Genomic DNA, 21,785 nt, shown 5'->3' on the forward strand with positions numbered 1-21,785 from the left:
AAGATCATTTTTCATACTTAATTTCAAATGTATTTGTGAAGGTAGCACGACGTGTGCTAGAAGAACCTGGGTTCAGGTCCTGGATGTAATCTGTCATCCATCCATAACAAGCACACACAGAGCTCTGTTCCTCCTGAATGTGAAGTCTGTAGCAATTACTGAGCCAGCTGCTGCATTTTCTCTTCCTAGAGGTAAAGTTTTAAAAAATCTGATTGGATAAATCTATTTTTATGATTGCGGGACGGTAACGCTTTAATATTTAAATCAAATCTAATACAAAGAAATAATTATGGAATGAAGAACATATTAAAAAGGAAAATGCTGGGATATTGATCGGCTGGAAGAACGGATTCATAGCAGAGATGAAGTATTTGGTTCAGCCGTTAGCTTTGTCAAATAGACACATATTCACACAGCGTCACGTCCACCTCTGACACTCTGGAGCTTTTACGCTTTCTTTCAGCACAGAAACCACTCGGCCCACTCGCACATCACCCCGGCGGGATGTCTGCGTGGCTGCTGCAGCGTCCGTGTTTGGTGCCTCTGCTGGAGGAGGACGCTTGGTGTTAACGAGGGTGTAACATCGTACCTGTGCTGCAGTTACTCGTCCTCCACCATCCCTGTGACCCAGGAGACTGTTGCAGGGTGAGTCTGCAACCAGACAAGTGAGTGACACGAAATGACAGGATAGAAAGAGGAAACAGAACCGGAGGGGGAGGTCAAAGGTCGGAGCTGCGGAGGCCCCTGCTCGGTTTGTACAGGAGGAGAGACATAACACAGTGGGAGCCGCCTGCTTCTGTGGCAGCAGTAAAGTATTTACAGTAAATACATTAAGTCTGTGTTCTGTGTGTGATCAGAGGTCATTGCTGTGTGTGTGGGCGGGGCGAGTGAACAGGAAGTAAAGGATACATTCGTACTCCACCAGATCTCGAACCGATGGCCAGGATCTTCTGCACGGGGTCAAAGGCCAAAGCGGTGGGCTGGTAAGGGAAACCATGACGCACCGTCTGCAAAGAAACACACAGATCATCTTGATTTATAACAGTGATGTCAAACAGGAAGCAGGAAATGCTTCGTTTCAGCGTGACTCCAGCTGCAGAGGTGTGGTTTCAGCTTCAACACGTTTAGTCTCACTTTGAATGAGGTCACACTCTACAACACTGAACTCTTAAACATGACTAATGACACCAAAAGGACTCAATCGTTTTCATTTTTACCACATTTTAACGTGAGCACATATTTTATGTGAACACATTTTGTGAATGATGACAATCATTTGTGTGCCTGCTGCTGTGCTGTTCATTAACTGAACCCAGTAATAACACACAAACACTTGTGACTGCAGTGCTTCTGTTTTCTGTGACTGAGGTTAAGCTTTAAAATGACCGACGGTGAGGGCAGCAGCGAAGAATACGCAGGGCTGCGTGTAGACGCGGCTCGAACTGAGCATCAGAGTGAGGACCAAATGGGATTTAAGTGACTTTGAACATGGTGCTGCCAGCAGACTATTACAGAGTGTTGATCTGCTGGGATTTTCCCACACAGCCATCTCTGAGGTTTACAGAGACGCTTCAGAAAAACAGAAAATATACAGTTTTAGACAACAGGTGAGTGTAAAAGTGCAAAAGTACTGCTGTCTGTCTATCTGTCTGTCTATCTATCTATGTTTAACACTCACATGCTGATGAAACACAGAGGCTTTACAGTAAGTAATGAGCGAGGATGCAGGACCTCTTATTCATGCTGTAAATGGATTATGAACTGAAGGAAATTGAACTTGACTCACAGTCAAATACAAAAGCCTGACTTGGCAAAACATGGCTGTCTCTCCCACTCTGAGATGCAGTGCATGCTCTGCAGCTGTCTGCTGTAAGTCATGTTAAATTTCCCAGCAGTGGCTCACTTACAGTAATCTGCTGTGGGGGGATGCAAAGCTGTGGACATCACCAGAGCTGACTGAAAACATGTTTATGGGAAAACTGCAGTATTAGAAAGTAATATTACAGGATGATACAGAATATAAAATAGTTTCTTATTTTTAGCTTTGAATGAGAAAGTTGTTGGGCTGATTTCCTCCAGTTCAGACAAACCGGTGCAACACACACAGACCAAGCTGCATCCTGTAAAGTGTTTACCTCTAAACTCCTCAAAGTGAGTCACAGTGAAAGGCTCTCAGCACACACTGTGGAATTAACACACGCAAAAACACAGGATGCATTGTTTGTCAGAGAATGTGTGGCTGTTACAAAATACATTTCATTTGCAAAACTCTGAAGGAAACTTGCTGAATGATACACTTCCAGTTCTAAATCCACAGTGTGGGTTTTGGCAGCCATTGTTGCCAGACTCAGCAGAGCGTGATGAGAACCAACGCTCACCAACCAGAGAGGGAGTGTGTGTTTGTGTGTGTTTGTGTGTGTTTGTGAGACGTATCCTAAGGTCGCTATCCGTCACACAAGCAGGGTCGGGTTCCACGCCGCGTCCAGCCTGCGAGTAAGAAACAATAAGCTTTTGATCTAAACAGACGTTTTGTGAATCAGCAGTTTCATTTCATTTGCTCTGAATGACGTTTAAAAAATAAAGGACAGTTCCACAGTTTAGTGTTCAGATCACAGCACGCAGCAGCTGACGACCTTTGTATTTCTAATGATTCTGCCACCTGTTTTATGCAGTGCAGAAACACTCACTGGGGATGATGATTAATATAATGAGTTTTCATTACTTCATGCTTCACGGTCTATCCCTAACCCGTCTTTAAGTCTGACGTCATTAGCCGTGCCTGGGCCCAAACTCCGCTTCAGGTCCCAAAGTCAAACGAACACTGCAGCATCACTGAGAGTTACAAACTGTCTAAATTCTTTCACCTTTAATAAAATGATCAGCGTTGCTGCTTTACCAGGTGTAACAATTAAGTTTAACATCCAGGCATCCATGAAAACAGGATTTATTAAGTTTAACAGAGTTAGAAGTTAGCAGGAAGTTAGCTCGCTAGTTAGCTAAACATGATATAGCATGTTCTGACTGAGAGATTTCTGAAAAAATTCAAACGTACAGCTCTGCTATCACTTCCAACATAAATGAAGACAGGAAACTAAACAGCAGTGACGTTTGTAGGGTTACTGAAGTTGGGCTAGCTGCTATATAATGATGTGCTACGTGACTGCTAGCGACACAGCTATGTTAGCATAGCATAAACACAGTGAAGCTGGAGGATGAACGCTAACTTTTTTCCACACGATAAAAGTTAGCATGAGGGTTCCTGATGGTTAGGCACAAATGCAATCGCATGGCAGGATGCTGTAAACTTCAGTCAGGAGAACAACTGAGATAATCCATCCACAATACGAGGTTAGTCATTAATATACTGCTGCAGGGGCTGGAGTTACATCGCAAGGGTTAAAATCTGAGCTTTAATATGAACAGTGGTGGTAAAAACCGAGAGAGGCCGACAGGGATCACTGACTGTTTTTTTTTTGTTGTTGTTGTTGTTCAGATTAAATAGAACAAGATACAAAACATGTTAAAAACACAACAGTCTTAATAAACACAGTAGTTTGGGCCCAGAAGCAGGGCTCATATGTCATCACTTAAAACCCGATAACTGTTGACATGAAAGCTCTCACAGGTACCTGAGCCTGTGCTCATTTCTATACAAACGTTCCCACTAAATACATTTTTCCATTATTTAAGTCCCTCTTTAATAACAGCTACCACATGTACTGCTGAGTGTGTGCGTAACTCTGAAATAACAGGGCTGCTGATGCTTCTGAAGGCACTGAGCCGTGACACTCGGATATGCACCATAAACTCCAGCAGCAGCACTCTCACACGCATGTTCAATGACTTAAGCTACTTTGAAAAACAACGGCTTGGAGATTGTAATTCTCTGCACAGGCTGCTAACATCAGGAGCTCCAGCTCAGCTGTCCCATGCCCTTAATTAGTCAGAGATGTTTGTTAAAGCTTTTTATTGCATGAATAGTTTATCCTCTTGACGTCGAGGTTAAATGATTTTCTTTTACCTCCCTGTAAGGTCAAGTTTAACACCAAGCCTTAGCCAGCCAGTCGTTCTACGAGTGACGCCTTCAGAACAATACGACACTGACATATGTTCACCCTCCTGTAGAGCTGTAGACGATCCTGTCAGTGCTGTTTCAATGCTTAAAATCTCAGCTATGGTCATGGCGCCTCTCCAGTGGCAGTCCTGTTACGGTACAATTCTGCTGGGAAGCCTCAGATCATTCGTGTCCCGTTTGCTTTGACACAGCACTGTTGCACACTAAGAACTTCCCCCATGAAAGCTTCCTCCAGCGGGACAATGTGCCATGCCACTCCACAGAAAAATCCTCAGTAACGGCTCGAGAAGCACGACAAAAAGCCCGAGGCAACGACACAGCCTCCAAAGTCCCCAGATCCCAGTCCAATCAAGCATCAGCTCGAATCTCAGGAACTACCCCGATCCACTGAGGCCCCGCCCACTACCCCGAGTATCTGACTCCAGGAAAACCCTTAGTTCAAAACTCTGAAGGCCACAGCTGCATTAGGTAATCCTACAGTGACGTGCAGCACACACCTATTTACGTCTGCAGTCTGTGAGTCAAACACACACCAGTTAAATTAAGAAGAGAGAGTAAACAAACCCTAATTATTACAAGCATGCTCATGCTGTGGATGTAGGCGAACACATGCATGTGTGCACGCAGCGAGCAGCGAGTATCTGAGGACCACCTGCAGTACATCTGTGTTATGGCTGCCAGAGGCGACATTACATCAACTCCTGTCTCCATCCACCCTCCTCCCCGCTCCGCTCTCTCTGATGTCCACACAAACACAACCTTTATGCACGCTAGCGTGATGTTCAATCGCATCACCCTCTGCACGCATACACCCCCCACCCCCGAGACTAATACCACCTCATGCCACCCACGAGCCTCTTTCTCCACACAGCGTTCAGCTGCAGAGCTGGTCTAGACCCCTGTTTCTATAAATAGCAAGCAGCACCCAACACTGCCAGCCAATTGTGCATTGAGCAGCTATGTCTCCAAATACGGATCAACACAGAGAAGCAGCACGGGATGTTTCCGATCTACATGTGACTACAACATAAAGGCGCTACGCTGCTAATTTTGTGGAGCTCAGTGTGCACGAGATAAATAAGAGTAACACGTCAGCTCTCCTCTGCTTCTCAGTCATTAGCAACCACTAAGGTACAAAAGCTAGCTAGCTTCTCAGTTTAAGCCAGCACCGACCTTGTTATTGATAACCATCATCAGCTCAATATTGCATTACATCAGCTCAAGCTAATTATCATAAATGTCACAAGCAGCTGAGTGAAAAGTAAACAAGTGGTGTGATTAACATGGACACGCTGTGTGTGGCCTGCGCAGCACTGACCGCAGCGCTCGCGGGGATCGTGTGTGCTGAGACACCAACAGCAGCAAAATGTTTTCAGTCCCTGAACAAAGTTATTATTTTTGGAGACTCGGGGTATAAGGTACATAAATTCAGATTTCACAGCCGAATGTACGACTATTTTGTTCACGCGTCGTCTGACAAATGACCTCCGGAAAATGGAGTTAGGACATAAAAATAGCAGAATCAACAAACCCGAGCAGTTCCTAACAACCAGCACAGAAAGTGTGCATGTGCTCATATCTGCCACTCTGCTTTAGACACATCAGCGTCACAGGGCGCCATGTGGAGCGCTGCCCCACCGTTTCTCTAACTTTAAAAACTCACTGCTTCATCAGTTCATTAAGCAGCACGGCAGCATCACCGAGGACCCGACTAATGAGTCATGCATTAACCAGACGCTACACCCTGATTGTGATGGTGCTTGGATACATTTATTGACACAAGGAAATCGCATGGGGAGCTTTGCACACGGCTCACGAGTAAATGGAGGAAGTGATGGAGAGGCCACTTGTGATGTGCAGTTTGAGGCGAGAGCTCTGACAAGTGGTGAATAATACATAGAGAGAGTAGTATGTGAGCAGGCAGCAGAGGAAGGCAGAAGAAAGAGAAGTGATAAGAGAAGCACCGTGCACACAGGAGGTCACGTCTCTGTGTTTCTGTTGTCACATCTGAGGTTGAATAAAGTTTTTATTCACTGTCCAAAATTTTCAGTTTTAATTTAATCATTGAAATGTTCAGTGTTAGCTTAGTAAATTACTCTGATTACATTAGTTTGCTTAAATATCTATTGGCTGGAGTCACATAGGTATGTTAGACTCCTCCCATTTTTAGTAAACAAAAAATGGGCGGAGTCTCAGTTTTCTGTTAAACTCTGTGCTAACTGGCCTCAGACTCGTTTGTAAGCTAGCTTAGTTCATGGCTGATCTGGTCTCTGGTCTATTTTTGCGATGAAAAAACTTAAAAGTACCTTTTTTTATTAAAAAATGTCTTTTTCTCTCTTGTGGGGCACTTTCTGAGATAGCCAAACAACTCAAAGGCGTAATCTACGGTGGCCCTGAGAGGTCAAACACAGCGCAAACAGAAAACAGAAAAATGCTGCAAACGCACACTGAACACAGCTGAAGTGTTTCTGGGGACGAGATAACGGGACGGACCGGCTGCAGAAGTGACAGAAAGCGTGAAGGATGGCGGCGCCACACTTTAATGAAGCAGCGTTGTCTTCGAATCACATGATTCTCGTGGTTCAGGTTGTCAAACTGATCTTATAGGTTAGAATGAAGAATGAAGCCGAGGTAAACTTTACTGTTTCGTTCCTGTTACGTGAAACTGTGGTGAGATTCAATCGTCTCATCCACTGCAGAGAAACAGTTTCTTTTAATATTTGATTCTTTGAGGGATTTTCTTCTTTAATTTTATGACATGATAGACTAGCTTCTTGTTTTTCACAGGTCAAAGGACCGACTGCAACCATGTTAGAACTGAATGTACGAGCAGGCAAACGTGTCATGTGGCTGCAGTAATCGGGACACACGAGTCCTGTTGTGCCTGAGAAAGATTTCATAATTACAGGTTATTATATCTTGGCTGGTTTTGTTTGGTAAACACAACAAAGATGCTGTTGCTACACGCTGAAACCTTGATCTTAAAAACCAAACGCTGCTCTGTAATTAAAAAACTGGCATTAACAGTGAATGGCCTCTCCGTGCGCAGAATCTTTTATCGATGTTTCTGCCCAAATTAGTTTGACTTTGCTTGAAACTTCAAGATCAAAAGTTTTGAAGCTTTTAGTAAGAAGCCGTGTTTTATGCAGATGTTTATATTGATTTAAAATGGAGCGCAGCAGCTGTTGTTAGGAAAAAGAACTGAACTGAAGGCCTGCACGTCACAGGAAATGACTCGAGATCAATGAAGCCCACACTCAGCTGTGATTTAAAATTCAAATTGGAGTATTTCAGCGCTCCCGTGGCAACACTGTATGCAAATCCATAAGGCCGAATCAATCCTGAATTACATAACTGGCCTGGTTGAAGCATATCTGCTTTATAATCAAGCCAGAGATTTCAGAGCTTTTAATAAACACCTCATTAAACAAACCAACAGGAAAGGATGTGAAATTAGCAGCTGCTGGAAGCACAGTTAGAAGCATGTCTGACTGCAAAGGTTACGAACTCCTTGCACATACAGCTCGTCCCGTGTGCTGCCCTTGTACATACAATTAGTTCACGTGCATCACCCAGGTGTTGTAGCACCTGTCCCCTCCGGCTAATGTCACCATGACAGACAGCAGTGCAGAGGAACGTGTCACAGTCTTCCGCACCAATTTACTTTACAGCGTCAGAGAGACCATCAAACAAACACGGATCCACGTGGGCTTCCCCACCAGCGAGATATTTCCAGCGTGCTCTGAAATTCCTTTGATCCTGTCGGCTGAAAATAAAGGCTGAGCTGGAGGGGGGGGGGGGCTGTATGTGGGAAACAAGCATGAAAAAGACAGTCGTTACAAAACACACCTGAACCCAGAGAGTCCTGCCTGTGATCGACACATCAGTGCTTCCTCAACTCTGAGATATGAATTCTTATTTTTAGTCTTTGAATTAAAAATAGTTGCACAGAATATCGAATATACAGTAATATTCTAAAAATAGAGAAATGTATCTTAACACAGCTGCATCTCTTTGGTTCCACATCACTGAACAGATATCAGGTCATAGCAGCTTTCAGAGCTTCTGAAGCCAGATCCGATTCTGCACCTGAGCACATTCCTTCTGTTTGCTGTGAAAAGCATCGAGCAGACATGACGTAATGGCACATAAAGAGTGAGAAACAGATCCGTTTCACAGCAGCGATAACCACTACCTCCAAATGTGCCAGCTGAGGACGTCAGCTCACTGACAGGATCCAGCGCGAGAATCACTGCTTTGCACCAAAAACAGAAAACTGTGGCATGACCAGCTTTTCATATCCAGCGTCTCCTGCAGGCTCTGTTTTCCATGAACAAAGTGATTGAAGGATTTCAGAGTGTGATTCTGCATCATGCTGAAAAGCCAAACAATGAGGGGACTTTCATTCGTCACTTAGAGCGAAGCTGATCTAATAAGCACTTCCTCTATCCACTGTCTGCACGCGCAGAGCTCGGTGCACAGGGCGAGGATGCTGAGTGAGAGCTCAGGAATATGAAAATGAATGAAGGACCTGCTGACGGTGAAGAGCAGGGGGGGGGGGGGGGGGGGGGGGGGGGGGGGGTGCTTATATGTTTGCCTTTGTCTGTGTGTCTTTATATATCTGAATCTGAATCATTTGTGTGGGGGGCATGTGATTATGTGCACATACCCACACAGATCCACGTGGAACCATCTTTGCTTTCCTAACTCGGCTCCTGCATTATGTAACGTCAGCCTCCCTGTGAGGGTCGGGCTGGTGTTTTAAATCTTTTCATGAACTGTGTACTCTCAGAGGTTTGTCCTGATGCTTCGTGCTCTGGATGTCTTCCTGTGTCTTTGTCTTCTTCTTATTTCCTCTCTGTGTTTGTTCTATTATTGATGCAGTTGCTGCTGTGACAGAAGGGTTTCTATCATTTTAACCTTCCTAGTGTGTGTGTGTGTGTGTGTGGGGGGGGGGTCCTCTCTTGGTACGAACACATGCGTTAGGTGATTCTAAATCATCTGTGGGTGTGATCGTCGTCCTTCTGAGAGTGTCAGTGTGGTGACCTGTCCGGGCCTTTGACCCCGACGACAGCTGGGATGTCTGTCTGATGACTGTAGAGCTTCATACAAGTATTTACTTCCTTACAAGCAAGCAGTGTGCTGACAGCAGCTTACGGCTCTCTGATATCTGGCAGCGTTTAGCACTGACCCCTTCGACTTAGGCACATATCAGTTCAGATGAAAGTGGCTGACAGCTCAAATCTGTGATTTATTCCGCGCGTGTGTAAAGTAATGCTATCTGCTCACGCGTGTTCGCATGGCTGTGATTGCCGACTGCAGCTTCATGTTGTGGGGGTCAGCGTGCAGTATGTGTGGCTGTACCATGCACAGGGTTTAACATTTTAATCCCAGCAGTTAATGAATCAGCCATGGCGTCGGCACGGGGCCTCGGGCTTCATGGGAAATGTAGAAGTGGCCAAAATAATCATATTTCATGACTGATAATGTGACATGATGCTCCTTCACACGTTAAAACTGCATCCATCTCTGCAGCTTTTGATTATGATGTCTGTCTCGCCAGATGCACCAAATTATGGATTTCTTTGTGGAGGAGCACTAATAATGATGATTTAAACTCTGGCTTCTTCAGTCACATACTTCTAAACACCAGTTAGATGAGGACCGCACGGTGCTTGAGAGCGTGGCTCTTAAGAGCAGAGGGATGTACTGCCCACTCAGAGAGGCGAGGAACGAACCTGGTGTTGGTTTTAAGGCGTTGCAGTGATTTCATTGTGTGGAGAATCAAACAGTAGTGTGTATAGAGAGGCCAATAAATGTGCACTGCTGATGTTTATCTGCAGGCAGCCACAGGATGGACAGAAGTTTCAGGAGGAGGAAGAGCAGCAGGCGGCTCTGCTGTTGCTCATTAGACAGATCGCAGATTCTGAAGAGCCTTTATGAACGACGAGACTGATGCTGTGAGTCAGCAGTGATTCTTCCCCTTACACAACGTGGCCTCGTAAACATGAGCAGTTATAATATGACAAAACTGATAAGAACATATGGTGGATGGGGCCGTCCAGGAAAGGGCGGGGCCTGAAAATCGAGGGCGATTGTAATGCTTTAACGGTAAAGATTTGTCTATATGAAAAGCTAATGCTCGCAGTAAGAAGCACAGGTCACTCAGACAGAAGCAGGAAAGATGGAAACTGAGTGAAACAAAGGCTGTTTGAACAGCTCACTGGATTATATTTGCACAGCGTGAGGTGAGGCAGGCTGCTGTCGCCGAGCGGGCGTGGAAAGCCCACACAGAGCCAAGAGGAGGCCGGTCCTCTTTTCCTGTCTCAAACACAGACAGATCCACAGCTTCGAGCTTCGGCACACTTCACCGACAGCTAATCCTCTAACCTGATTCTCCTTCATAAGACTAATAATTGCTTTCATGTAATTCAGGATAAATAAACTCATTAACTGAGCCCGAGTGCACACACACACACACACACGCACACACGCGCACACACACACACACGCGCACACGCACACACACACGCACACACACACACACGCGCACACACACACACACGCGCACACGCACACACACACACACACACGCGCACACACACACACACACACGCACACACACACACACGCACACACACACACACACACACACACACGCGCGCGCACACACACACACACACACACACACGCACACACACACGCACACACACACACATACACACACACACGCGCACACGCACACACGCACACACACACGCGCGCGCGCGCGCACACGCGCACGCGCACACACGCATACACACGCACACACACACGCACACGCGCACACGCACACACACACACACACGCGCGCGCACACACACACACACACACACGCACACACACACACACACACACACACACACACTGTGCTTCTTTACATGTGTGTACAGTTTACAGAACATCTCCTCCACCTATCTGGTCTCTGCCTGACATCAACTCCTCCCTAATTGATCCCACACTGTGGCTTCTGACAGGCAGCCGACACATGGTAATGTGAGACTAGCTGGAAGCCAACCCACTGAGTCATCACACCCATGGAGAGCTCGCAGGGTCGCTGGTGAGGGAGTGAAGTGATGTCATCTTTACAAGCCCACATATTATGTTGTCTAAGAAATGAGACGGAGGGCTGGAAACGCCTGACCTCTGAAGCTTTTCTTCTGTGAAATACTCGTACTGACCCTGGTTCCCCGAGGATTTACATCAAAACCATTTTGCTAATGGTTTGTTGGGATTTTAGCATTTACTCTCCAACTGAAGTTCAGATGAGTGAAGCCGAGGCTCTGAAACACACTTCCCTGTAAAAATGGCCCGTCTTTAATTAGCAGGTAGAAACATCCAGCTGTGCGAACGAGACAAAGACAAGCTTTGGCACAAAACTCACTGAAGCTGAAGCTGGAAAGTCCCACTGCCAGCAAACTAAATCCTGCACGTTAGCATACCATCGTTATCTGTAAATACAGAGGCTGGGGTCATGGGAAGGTCACGGTCCACGACTTCTGAAAGGATTGATGACGGTGCTGACAGAGTGAAGGAAACACTACGATTCATTTTTCTCCTGACATTTTATATTTCAGCCTCGCAGCAACACAAGAGCAAGCATGACTCATCCTGTTAACCATGAAGTATGAACAGACAGCCCATCAAGTGCACGTTGAGATATTTCACAGGGTAATACAAAGATTTTGATCGGCCATGGGTACAACTGCAGAAGTCAGAGGACACTTTCAGACCCTGCGGGACGTGAACATCTGGACAATATTCAAACCAAGCTGCTGATGGAGCTCAGCTGCAAACCCTCGGACCCGGCCCTCCACTGCACAGGAGGAGAAATGGAGCCTTTGTGGCTGTTTTAAATGTCATTTGGAAATTTGAAATCAAATTGCACAGCCTGTCGTACGTTTGCTGTTCAGATTAAAGAGGATGACATGGGGTCACGATGTCCTGGCAGTGCACATGCTAGCAGGCTGCACATTAAAAACGAAGCCATTAACCAACCAAGACCAACAAAGGTACAAAATACTTGATCTGTGTTTTCCTGCGTGATTATATCTTCAGTCTGGAAGGAAAAATGAAAACATTTGAGTGAATTTTATTTCATGTTGCTTCCTAAATGTGATCGATTATAAATGTGTGTTAGTTATGGTGGTTTTCCTGCAGATGTTTCTACCACTCTACTCGGCTGTTCTGAAGCAGCTCATTTTGCACATGTTGCATCATAAATGCTGCCGCGTGTTCGCGGTCCAGCCTAGGACCAACTCTGCATCCACACAAATCCATTCAAGCATGGGCTCGACTCTCAGAGTTTTTCTGTTTTAGCATTAGCCCACACGTATCACAGTCTTCAGAAATCGAACTAAAAGGATTAGACTCATGCTCTCCATGGCAGAAACTTGGACTTGATGACTATAAACCCACCACTTCTCAGTGATTAAAATTCAAGAGTCGGTGCTGCAGTTTGGAGAGGTGATGGGGTAAAACAGAAGCAGCACGTGCGATGCGAATGAAGTGACTTTAGGTAAAGCCTTCACAGAATGCAAATGACAGCTTTTAAAACAGACGCTGGCAATAAAAATTTGCATGTTAGTGATTTTCCACCGTGAAGAGCTTCTATTTTTGAAAAATACAAGCTGTCTACTGCATTTTTTAATAAACTAAGTGTGGGCTGTGCTGTGTTTACGGCACAGTTTTAACGGATTTTTGGCCACTCATGAACAGACACAAACATAATAAAATTATCAGCTCCAATTATGTTGATTTGCTTCCTCTCTTTACAGCTAATTTTACCTGTAGACAAAGCTGAATTGTCCTTTCAGGGCCTGGCTTCCTCGAGAGTCTTCAAAAGGGCAATTACAGTACAAGCTTTACGCTCCATCTCTTTCCAATGTGCTGCACCTCTTTAACCTCCTGAGACTTTTCAGGACGAGTGAAATTACGGCCACATTCCTGGAAACAGACTGAGATGATGAGTGCTGGATTACACAGGTGAGATGAGGCATGAAGGGATGCACCTGGCGTGCCACAGTGATTCCATACAGTGTGCACGGTGCTGAAACGATGCTGCTCTGTTGTGGAACATGTCCAGCAAACTGCTTCATTTCCCCACCAGCAGCTGGTGACGTGCACACGAGGCAGTGCGGGGATCAGCTGCTGGAGCTGAGCGCTGTTTTTAACCAGCAGCATCTCGGTCCTCCGAACTCCAGACGAGGGTTTTTACACGTAGGTAAAGCCTCGCTCCGAGCGATCGTTTGCTTATTTGCAGCCCAGCTGTCAGACGATTGGCTCGTTCCTTCATGACCTCTCACTGTCAGCCTGTCATTGACTTCCTGCTCTTTATGAACCACTTTTAAAGCTTCTTTTAGGCCGTGTGTTGCTCCTGTGCATTTAGTTAAGTAGTAAAAGACCATTTTAACCTTTTGTCCGGTCCGTGTTTGGGTTGCTGATATTTCTATTCTGTTGTTTCGGTTTCTTCTTGCTGTGTGCAGCAACTTCTAATTATGAGTTTGAAAGAAAGCCGTTATGTACCTATCATAATAACAGAGCTCTCTGTGCTCTGACAAATCTCACAGCCAGTTTGTAGACCATGTTGGTCGAGTCCAAGCAGACTTCTGTCAGCGTGCTCTGAGAAAAAAAACTGCGTTAAGCACGACCCCGGCATTCTCAATACAAATGAAATGTAAAGCGATTTCAGTTGTGAGGTGGGAAACGTTTTTAAATGATATGATGTATATCTGAATGCATTATTATGGTGTTGCTCAGCCTGTGAATCTGCCCAGAGCCTTGCCCTCTCGCGCTCTCTGTCTCCTCGTTCCTCCTCGAACACAAAATGAACTCATTTTGCTCTTAACCAAAATCAATCTGTGGACTCGACGAGCCTCAGAGCCACCTGCGCCTCGCGTTTTCCTCGTTTTCTCCTTCAGTCTGAGTAAGATTTCACTGAAGACTTGTTTCAGCAGCGCTCTAATTGGTCTGGAGTGCATTCCTGTACAAACTACAAACACACCAAAACGCTGTCTAATAAAATCTGCACTGTTGCTTCTTCCCACACTGCAGAGCGAGGACAGAAGTCATGACTAACTTTGAGAAGTTAGCCAAACACTCCCACACGTAGCCCACAGAATTACGTCAGAGAATGTTGATCCTATCTACAGCATTTAGAGTAATGAAAGAAAATATAGGTAACTGTCATAGATTGACGGGTGACGAATAAAAGGAAAACACAAACCTTGCTCCACACTACAGGTGGCCCTGCTATGGTTTGGATGGCACCTTGCTACTGTGGCTGTGAGGTGTTGTGAGTCGTCACCGTGACCCTTTCATGGAACATCTCTGTCCTGGTAGGAAGCCCCATAAGCATGAAATGATATGAATGCTCTTCTCTGGGATTTGCAGGTTTTTTAGCCAAACCGAAACTTCTGGAAGATCAGCAGGATGAATATAAAATCACCAGAAGAGGGAATATTTACTGGAAGAATGGAGTTCCATCACTCCAGCAGACCCACAGACATGGACCCAGTACCAGGCTTTTCCTGTCAGCTGTCTCTCTGATGTCTACAGTTCAATAAGTGATAATGAACATGTGTGTGTTACCAGTTTTATTGCTGAGTGAAATTACTGCATTTGCAGTGAAGTGATCTGAGTCTCACAGCAGCAGCGTCTCTGAAACATTGGTGGGTGTAACCTCATCAGGACCACCATTAGCTCTCAGCTTGTGGTCGACCCCCAGTGACGTTCATTAACTAATCAAAAACAAATTTGGTTCCTGCCAGGAGAAGACGATTTGTTTGCCCTGATGAGGACGAGTCATTGAATTCAGGAAATGATAATACGACAGATGAAACGTGTTCGTTTTCCTTGTTTATCCCTCAGAATCTGTGAATTTGATGCTGAAGCTAAAGCGAACAAGCAGCTTCTGCTGTGTTCAGCGTACACAGGTTTGCTAACAGTCATTCATGGTTCTCCCACTCCTAATGTGCACATCTGGCGCAGGATGACAGGCTTTGAAAACTCATTCTTCCACCCATCAAAGTCCAGCCTTCATACAACATAAAGCTCTGTCATCGGTGCATGTTGTAATTAATCACACCCGAGCCCTGTCTGCAGCACGACAACTACCTGACACACTAACCATGACATGCAACCTCCTCTGACACAAACTCAGGACAAACGTGTGCTTGAAGGCATGTTTGTACATTCAGTGCTTCCTCCTGAGAAGTTCAGTCAATAGAAGCATCACAGCCGCTCACAGGGGAGGAGCAGCTTCCTGCACGGGCCGGCCATCCTGCTGCTCTTTTCCAGCATTTTCTGCTGCCTGCTATAGGCTGCTCTGCCGCATCCTTCCAACCTGAATCAAGCCCCCCCCCCACCTGCCCAACACACACACACACACACACACACACACACACACACACACACACACACACACACACACACACACACACACACAGCAGTGTTACTCTGCCTAATAATAACACACTCCTCTAAACAAGCCTTTTCTCTCAGATTCTCAATGAATTATTCACAGCCATTCAGAGCCGTCCCTGTAAACCCGAGAGTCCTCACTGCATCAGCAGAATGGATCCAGGACCAGAGCTGCGACGGGCGGCAGAGGAAGCTATAAATACCCCCATTCAGCACCCCTCCCTCATTCTCCCCCTCCTCACTGAGCAGCACTGCAGCCTCCTTCCTCTGGCTCGAACTCCTTTATGAGAGCGAGGCTCACCGGTTATGTCATCGCTCCCACTCCACGCAGCGTGGACGCCGCTGCTCACCCACTTTCTCTCAGCTCCCTGGTGCACATGTGCACAACTTACTGCGGCCCGACACAGTGCTGCACACACGAGAACAAGCACGCGCACACACAAACACACGAACGGTTCTCGGATAGACTCGGAGGCCGCTGAGAGCAGGAGCTGTCCGCGGTGCTGAACCTCTGACAGCCAGCAGCAGATTCAACTTTCACCCGCACCCCAAAGCCCAGAGCCGCCTGCACCTGCCCGCCTGTAGCACCTCGCAGGTCACGTGTTCACTCGGGTGTAGCCTAAATAAGCGCCTCCATCAACCCACCTTACACAGCTGGAAGTTTTCCGACACCAGCGTCTCCTGGACGTCGATCTCCTTCGGAGTTGGAGCCGCCGTGGGAGTCCCGGCCGCGCTGCCGCACGACGGAGAGCCCACAGTGGCTCCCGGGGAGGAGGTGGTCAGGCCGTCCAGCACCTTCCGGAACTTCTTCATTTCGTTCCCCGCGTGTCGGGCTCTGTTTTCAGGTTAGGGGTAAAGAGGTGAGCGGCACAGTGTCCACTGTCACGCGCGATCCCAGCGGTTTAAGCAGCTAAAGAAACAAAGCTGTGTTCCTGCAGCAGTGCCGGGGCACTAACAGGGACCCCCACCCCACCCCCGTCTCTCTCTCTCTCTTAGGTGCAATTTAAAAAGTCACAGAGGCTCCTCATCGTGCTCTCTGACGTTTGTCCACGTGAAACGAGCGAGTCCGTGGCACTCTGCTGCGAGGATCCCAGCCAACGTTGCAGATGCAGCTCACCTGTCTCACAGCAGAGCGCGAAAGGAACTACACAACTTCTGCATCCCGGAGGAACATGCGCTCCCGAGCCTGCAGACAAACCCGGGCAGCGAGCGGCGGCGTGCACACGCACATGTCACACGCAGGTGCACGACACCAAAAATAATCAGAGCAAAGAAGAAGTGAACTTTGCTCCTCCGCCCCGCCCTCCCCGAAAACCCCACAACACCGTGGCCGCCAACAACAGGAAGAGGAGCCAGCGGACGGAAGGCGCAGAGGCGCTGCAGTTAACCGAGGCTGGAGTCCTCTGCGAGGCCACAGAACACAGCAGTCAGCACGGAGGAGAAGGAGGAGAAACACGGACAGCCTGTTCTCGCGTGGATCGCGTGGGGCGGGCTCGGCGCGGTCTGTGGATCGAAGTGAAGCGGTGTGTAGTCTCGTCCAGCTGTTTCTCCCTGCAGCCCAGAGACCAGAGGCAGGAGCTGTCCGCGGTGCTGAAACACCACCACCACCAGCAGCCCCGCCCCCACCCACCCACCGCTCTCTCTCCCCTCTCTCTCCCCGCCTTCTCGTCAGTGATTGGTTGCCCGGCTCTGAAGCGGCGAGGAGCAGAACGATAAAGGAGCAGTTCACGAATCCCAGCAGGGCAGCCTCAGATCCGGTTAAACCGTCAGTCACTCCGGTGTCTCAACAGGAGCAGGTTTGAACTATTAATGTTTAAAAATCAAGATTTATTTTAACCTTTAAGGTGTAAATTACCTCAACATTCAGGTCACAGCTGCTGGATGTCAGTGAGGCTTTTAAAGCTGCTGCTTAAAAATGTTGGAGAGCTGAGGTGGAACATTTATTATTATTTATTTTCATCTTTCCCTGTGTGTTCATGCTGGTTTATGTCCTTTATAGAAATGGGTTTTGTCTCCTGTAACGTGCTTGATGTTATTAAACCACCGACCGGTTTGTTTCCACCACATTAATGTGTACACTACATTACATATGCGCATACATGTGTTAAAATATTTAGTTTTATGAAAATCATCATCACCTTTATTTATAAAACATCCACAGCTGACACAAAGTGCTGTACATTGGAACTATATAATAAAATTACATAATATGTAAATAAAATCCAAATAAAAGAAAAAGTAAAATAATTAATTAAATCACTAATTTAATTACAAGAGAAACTAAGTGTCCCTGTGGTTAAAAGCCAAAGAATGAAGTGGGTTTTATGACGTGAAGGCTCCTCTCTAATCTGCAAATTATTCCATGATTTCAGTTCCATAAATGTTACTGAAACATGAAGCACCGACTGACGATGTGATGATGCTGATGGAGAAGTGCAGTAAAAAGTCCTTTAATATCTCTGGTTCCAGTTTGTTCTTGGTTTTTAATGGTGTGAATGTGATTTTGCATGTTTCAGTAACCAGAGCATCACTGAGAGTTCACACTGGTCCAGGAGATGCTCCCTCATCATGTCAGGTTTCTTTCCAAATTCTTACTTTAATTAGTCCAACAGGTCAGAGCTCTGATGTCACTGACTGCCTCACCCAGCTGCTAACAGGGACATCTGCCAGATATTTAGCTACCAAAACATCAAAGAATCAAAGGAAAGCAACTTCTCATCATTTCATACAATATTAAGCACGATGTAGTACAGTGGGGGGAGGGGCATGTTAACTATTAACAATGACAACAAATCTTCCTTCTTACTTACCTACCGTCCGTGTTGAACGCTGTGGTTGCGTAAGCACTTCCCTCAGCAGCCGCTGCCCCGGGCGACACTTGATGTTATTGAGTCAGCACGCGCACACGCTCGCCTCTGTTCTGCTCTCCAAAAAGCAGCGCTTTGTGAGCCCACGAGCTGTAATGGCCTCGAGATTCCTCTGTACGTGAATCTTTTATTCGTTTACGTTGAAAATATATAAACTGTTATGTTGTGACACAGGTTGGCGTGTGAGAGGCCGTAGAAGCTAAATGGCAAAGATGTGGCATAATTGGAATCGAATTGAATTGCTTTCACACGTGAAGTGCACACGAGCTCCACGGAGGCTCATTTTCAAACCCAATTATTCAGCTCTTAAGCACCTTTACTCAGCACTGAGCTGGGGTCATTTCAGCGTCCGCCGAACAGATCTGTGAAAAAGCCAAAGAATAAGTGTGATAACAAACACATCCTGTCAGCGTGGAGCACAAAACTGCAATGACTGCAGTGTGGTTCCAGAACAATGACATACTGGGTAAACTGGAATGCCTCCTCAGAAGTTCTAGTCGATCTTCCAAATGCACGCTAACAGGCCTGCTCCATCACCATGCTAGCCTGACTCATGTTTGCATTTTCCCAGCTTATTATCAAAAAAGTCTTCCTGGAACCACAGACTGTATACAGAAGATGGTCACTCACTGGTTAGGAGCTTTGACTGTTGCCAGTTTGCTGTTTGAAACCAGTGGACCTGAAACCAAGGAACAGCGCCCCCGTACGGCAGCGACCTGTCGATCACAAAATACCTTTTTAAAGCATCTCCTGTCATTTTTCTTCGTCTAATAGTCCTCATCGCTTACAAAGTGAACATGGTGTAAAAGTCAGTCCGGCCTGGGAGCGAGGTTCTAAACGTCACGAGAAAACTGCTTCCTGAGGTCAAACACTGTGAGCTGAGGGTCATTTTATACCAGAGCAGCAAAGCTCTGTGTAGCTCATTAAAACCACTGCTGACTGTAACTCAGGCTCAAACACCCCAAATACTCGAATAACTAACTCATTAATATCAAAAGGTCAAAGGTCAAGCTCATTTAAAGAGGCTGGTGTAAATCAAATGGTTCATAGATATTTGGCATCTTTGCTGGTCGCGGGGGCTCAAAAACAGCAGTCCGTGTAACTCACGTGTTCCTCGATACACGAGGACGCTGCCTTTGGGCTCTTTTCATGACGTGTCCTCCGTCTGTCCACGTAACGCTGCTGTAAGCTGCCCTCAAAGCGCTGCCATCGTTCCCCTTTAATGTGGCGTGTGAGGCAAATACAAAGAGATGGAGGCAGCAGAGTTTCTGTGTCCTGTTTACTGCACCTCGACTGACAGCCAATACATACAAATACAGAAAGTGATGTTGTCTCAGATTCAGAGACAACACTGTTTGCAAATGTGCATCCACGGGCAGCTTTGTTTTGGATGGCACATGGTAATTAGGCTGCTGGCTAATTTAGGGCCAGAGATAATTATCATCCTTCACTGAAGATTAGAAACAGAGGAAAAAATATTTAGCATTTAGAGAACATTTGCTGAAGACTGCTGATATGATGATGGTGGTATAAAAACCGTGCTGGATGAATTATTATTTATCAGTTACAAAGTGCCTCACATACAGCTCTGTCTTCATGAAATGAGATGAGCAGGATGCTACTGTGTAAAGACTCGTGTAAATCCTGCAGAAGCTTCGCTGCCGTGACTGTCTGAGGAAAAGCAGCAAGTGTGAATGTCTGACCTCTGCATCACAGGAGTACTTCCCCTCTGCTCCATCAGCTTCCTCTCACAGACGATCGGTGCACACTCGTTTTGAACAGCAATGTCACTAAAAGTCGATCCAAGGATCCATCAGCACCGTAAATGTTGAAATAAATAAATGAATGGATGGGATGTAGCATTAATATCATAAAATATGCACAGGATTAACTGGAAGCGCTGCAGCCGTCCCAGCAGCTTCGGGTTAAGAGACGGGGCGTTGTTGTCCTGCTGCGATCGGGAACTTTACTTCTACGAGGAGAAACAAGAGCATCGTAATGTGGAAACACCTGAGCTGTTGCCGAGGGCTGTGGAGCTTCATCGCCTCAGAGTCACTTCAGCAGTGAGCGCATGTTCCACTTCTCTGTTTTAAATTTTTGATGGTAGGCAGGGATGACCTTTGGTTTACATTTGGATCAAAGATTGGGCTTTTAAATTATTCACGTCTTAACCTGTATGTAGCATTTTAATGTTGCTGGGTGGTGCTAAGGTCAAAAAGCCTCATATAGTGTGGAAGCAAAATGATGGTGTCTTTCATAACACATGTAAAAACAAAGTAATTAGTGTAAAATGCACAAACCCTCCAGCTATGGTGTAGTAAAAAATTTGCATTAAATTAAATGGAAATTACAACGATATTTAATTTGAGGAGCTGGATTGAGACACGAGTTCAGCATCAAATGTTCGTTCAGAAACATTTCAGTGCCAAACAGGATGAACCACACTCCAGCAGGACTGCTTCATATTCACTAATAAATCTGTCCTCAATGCGACTTTATCATTTAATTACATGGTTACATAAGTGTAAAATGTTGCATTTGATTGAATCCGGTCAAATAATTAATGATTTCTGTTACATTTCACTCACATTAGTTTATTGAGGGTGAAGAATCCTTTCTGAGTGTTGACTGAACCGGACACGTTTGTCCTGTTAATCCTGCTGTCACGTCTCAGGAGCTGTTAAAGACTGGCTCACTGCTCGGGATCATGATTTACAAACTAGCAGCACTTACAGCCGAAACACTGAAAATCCTGCCGGCTTAGCTCCTCACCTTGTTCCAGGAAGTGCATTTGTATTCTGCGCGTGATCAGAGATGCAGCAGACCTGAGTCCTGGCAGCAGCGCATCACTGCGAAGGCTACATGCAAATTTCATACACTGCAAATTTATGAACCTCATTCACGGAGCGAGCCCGTTTGGTGCAGGAACATGAGTCGTACGCGGCTTCCTGTTTAACAGATGCTGCAAACACACCCTGAAAATCAGAACCTCAGGACGCACGTTCATATTTTGATAATTGCTGTCCAGCACCCACCGACAGTCCTCGGTGCCCCCGTCACCGCTGCCACCCACCCATCTGTGGAGTTACTTTAGCTCAATTAATACCTGCTGGGCACATTTGATAAAAGTGCACAGGAGCAGAGTCTAAAGGCAAAGTGAAGTCACAAAAAGATGTTTTTAATCAATTTCCAATTAAGAAGTCACCCCTATCTGTAGGACCACTGGTAACAGAGTCAGAGTGGAGGAAGTGGGGGCCTGGGAGGTGGGGCTGATCCTACAGGGATTATTCATTTCCATATAAATGAGCTGGTAAAATCGTGGCTGTTTCTCAGGATTCATTACTGACCACGAGATGAACACGAGGAGAGGCCACATTCACTTT

At 46.2% G+C, this 21,785-nt stretch overlaps 1 protein-coding gene across 17 annotated transcripts in view; it reads right to left on the reverse strand.

Annotated features, from left to right (window-relative positions):
- stxbp5l (syntaxin binding protein 5L) overlaps positions 1-17,152 on the reverse strand; it is a 130,485-nt gene extending 113,333 nt beyond the window's left edge. For 12 of the 17 annotated variants that reach the window (XM_004566055.4, XM_004566058.5, XM_076875391.1 and 9 more), the window contains exons 1-2: positions 16,181-17,151; positions 910-1,007 (exon numbers count right to left, since the gene is read on the reverse strand). In XM_004566055.4, coding sequence (XP_004566112.1) covers positions 910-1,007; positions 16,181-16,348 — 266 coding nt within the window. In that variant the 5' untranslated portion in view covers positions 16,349-17,151. Of the gene's footprint in view, positions 1-909; positions 1,008-16,180 lie in introns of all 17 variants that reach the window. The other 5 variants (XM_004566047.4, XM_004566045.4, XM_004566046.4 and 2 more) reach the window with 1 other exon arrangement.
- Positions 17,153-21,785: the final 4,633 nt, after the last annotated feature.

The sequence above is a fragment of the Maylandia zebra genome, linkage group LG16 (genome assembly GCF_041146795.1).
Source record: "Maylandia zebra isolate NMK-2024a linkage group LG16, Mzebra_GT3a, whole genome shotgun sequence".
In the NCBI taxonomy this organism is placed as follows: Eukaryota; Metazoa; Chordata; class Actinopteri; order Cichliformes; family Cichlidae; genus Maylandia; species Maylandia zebra.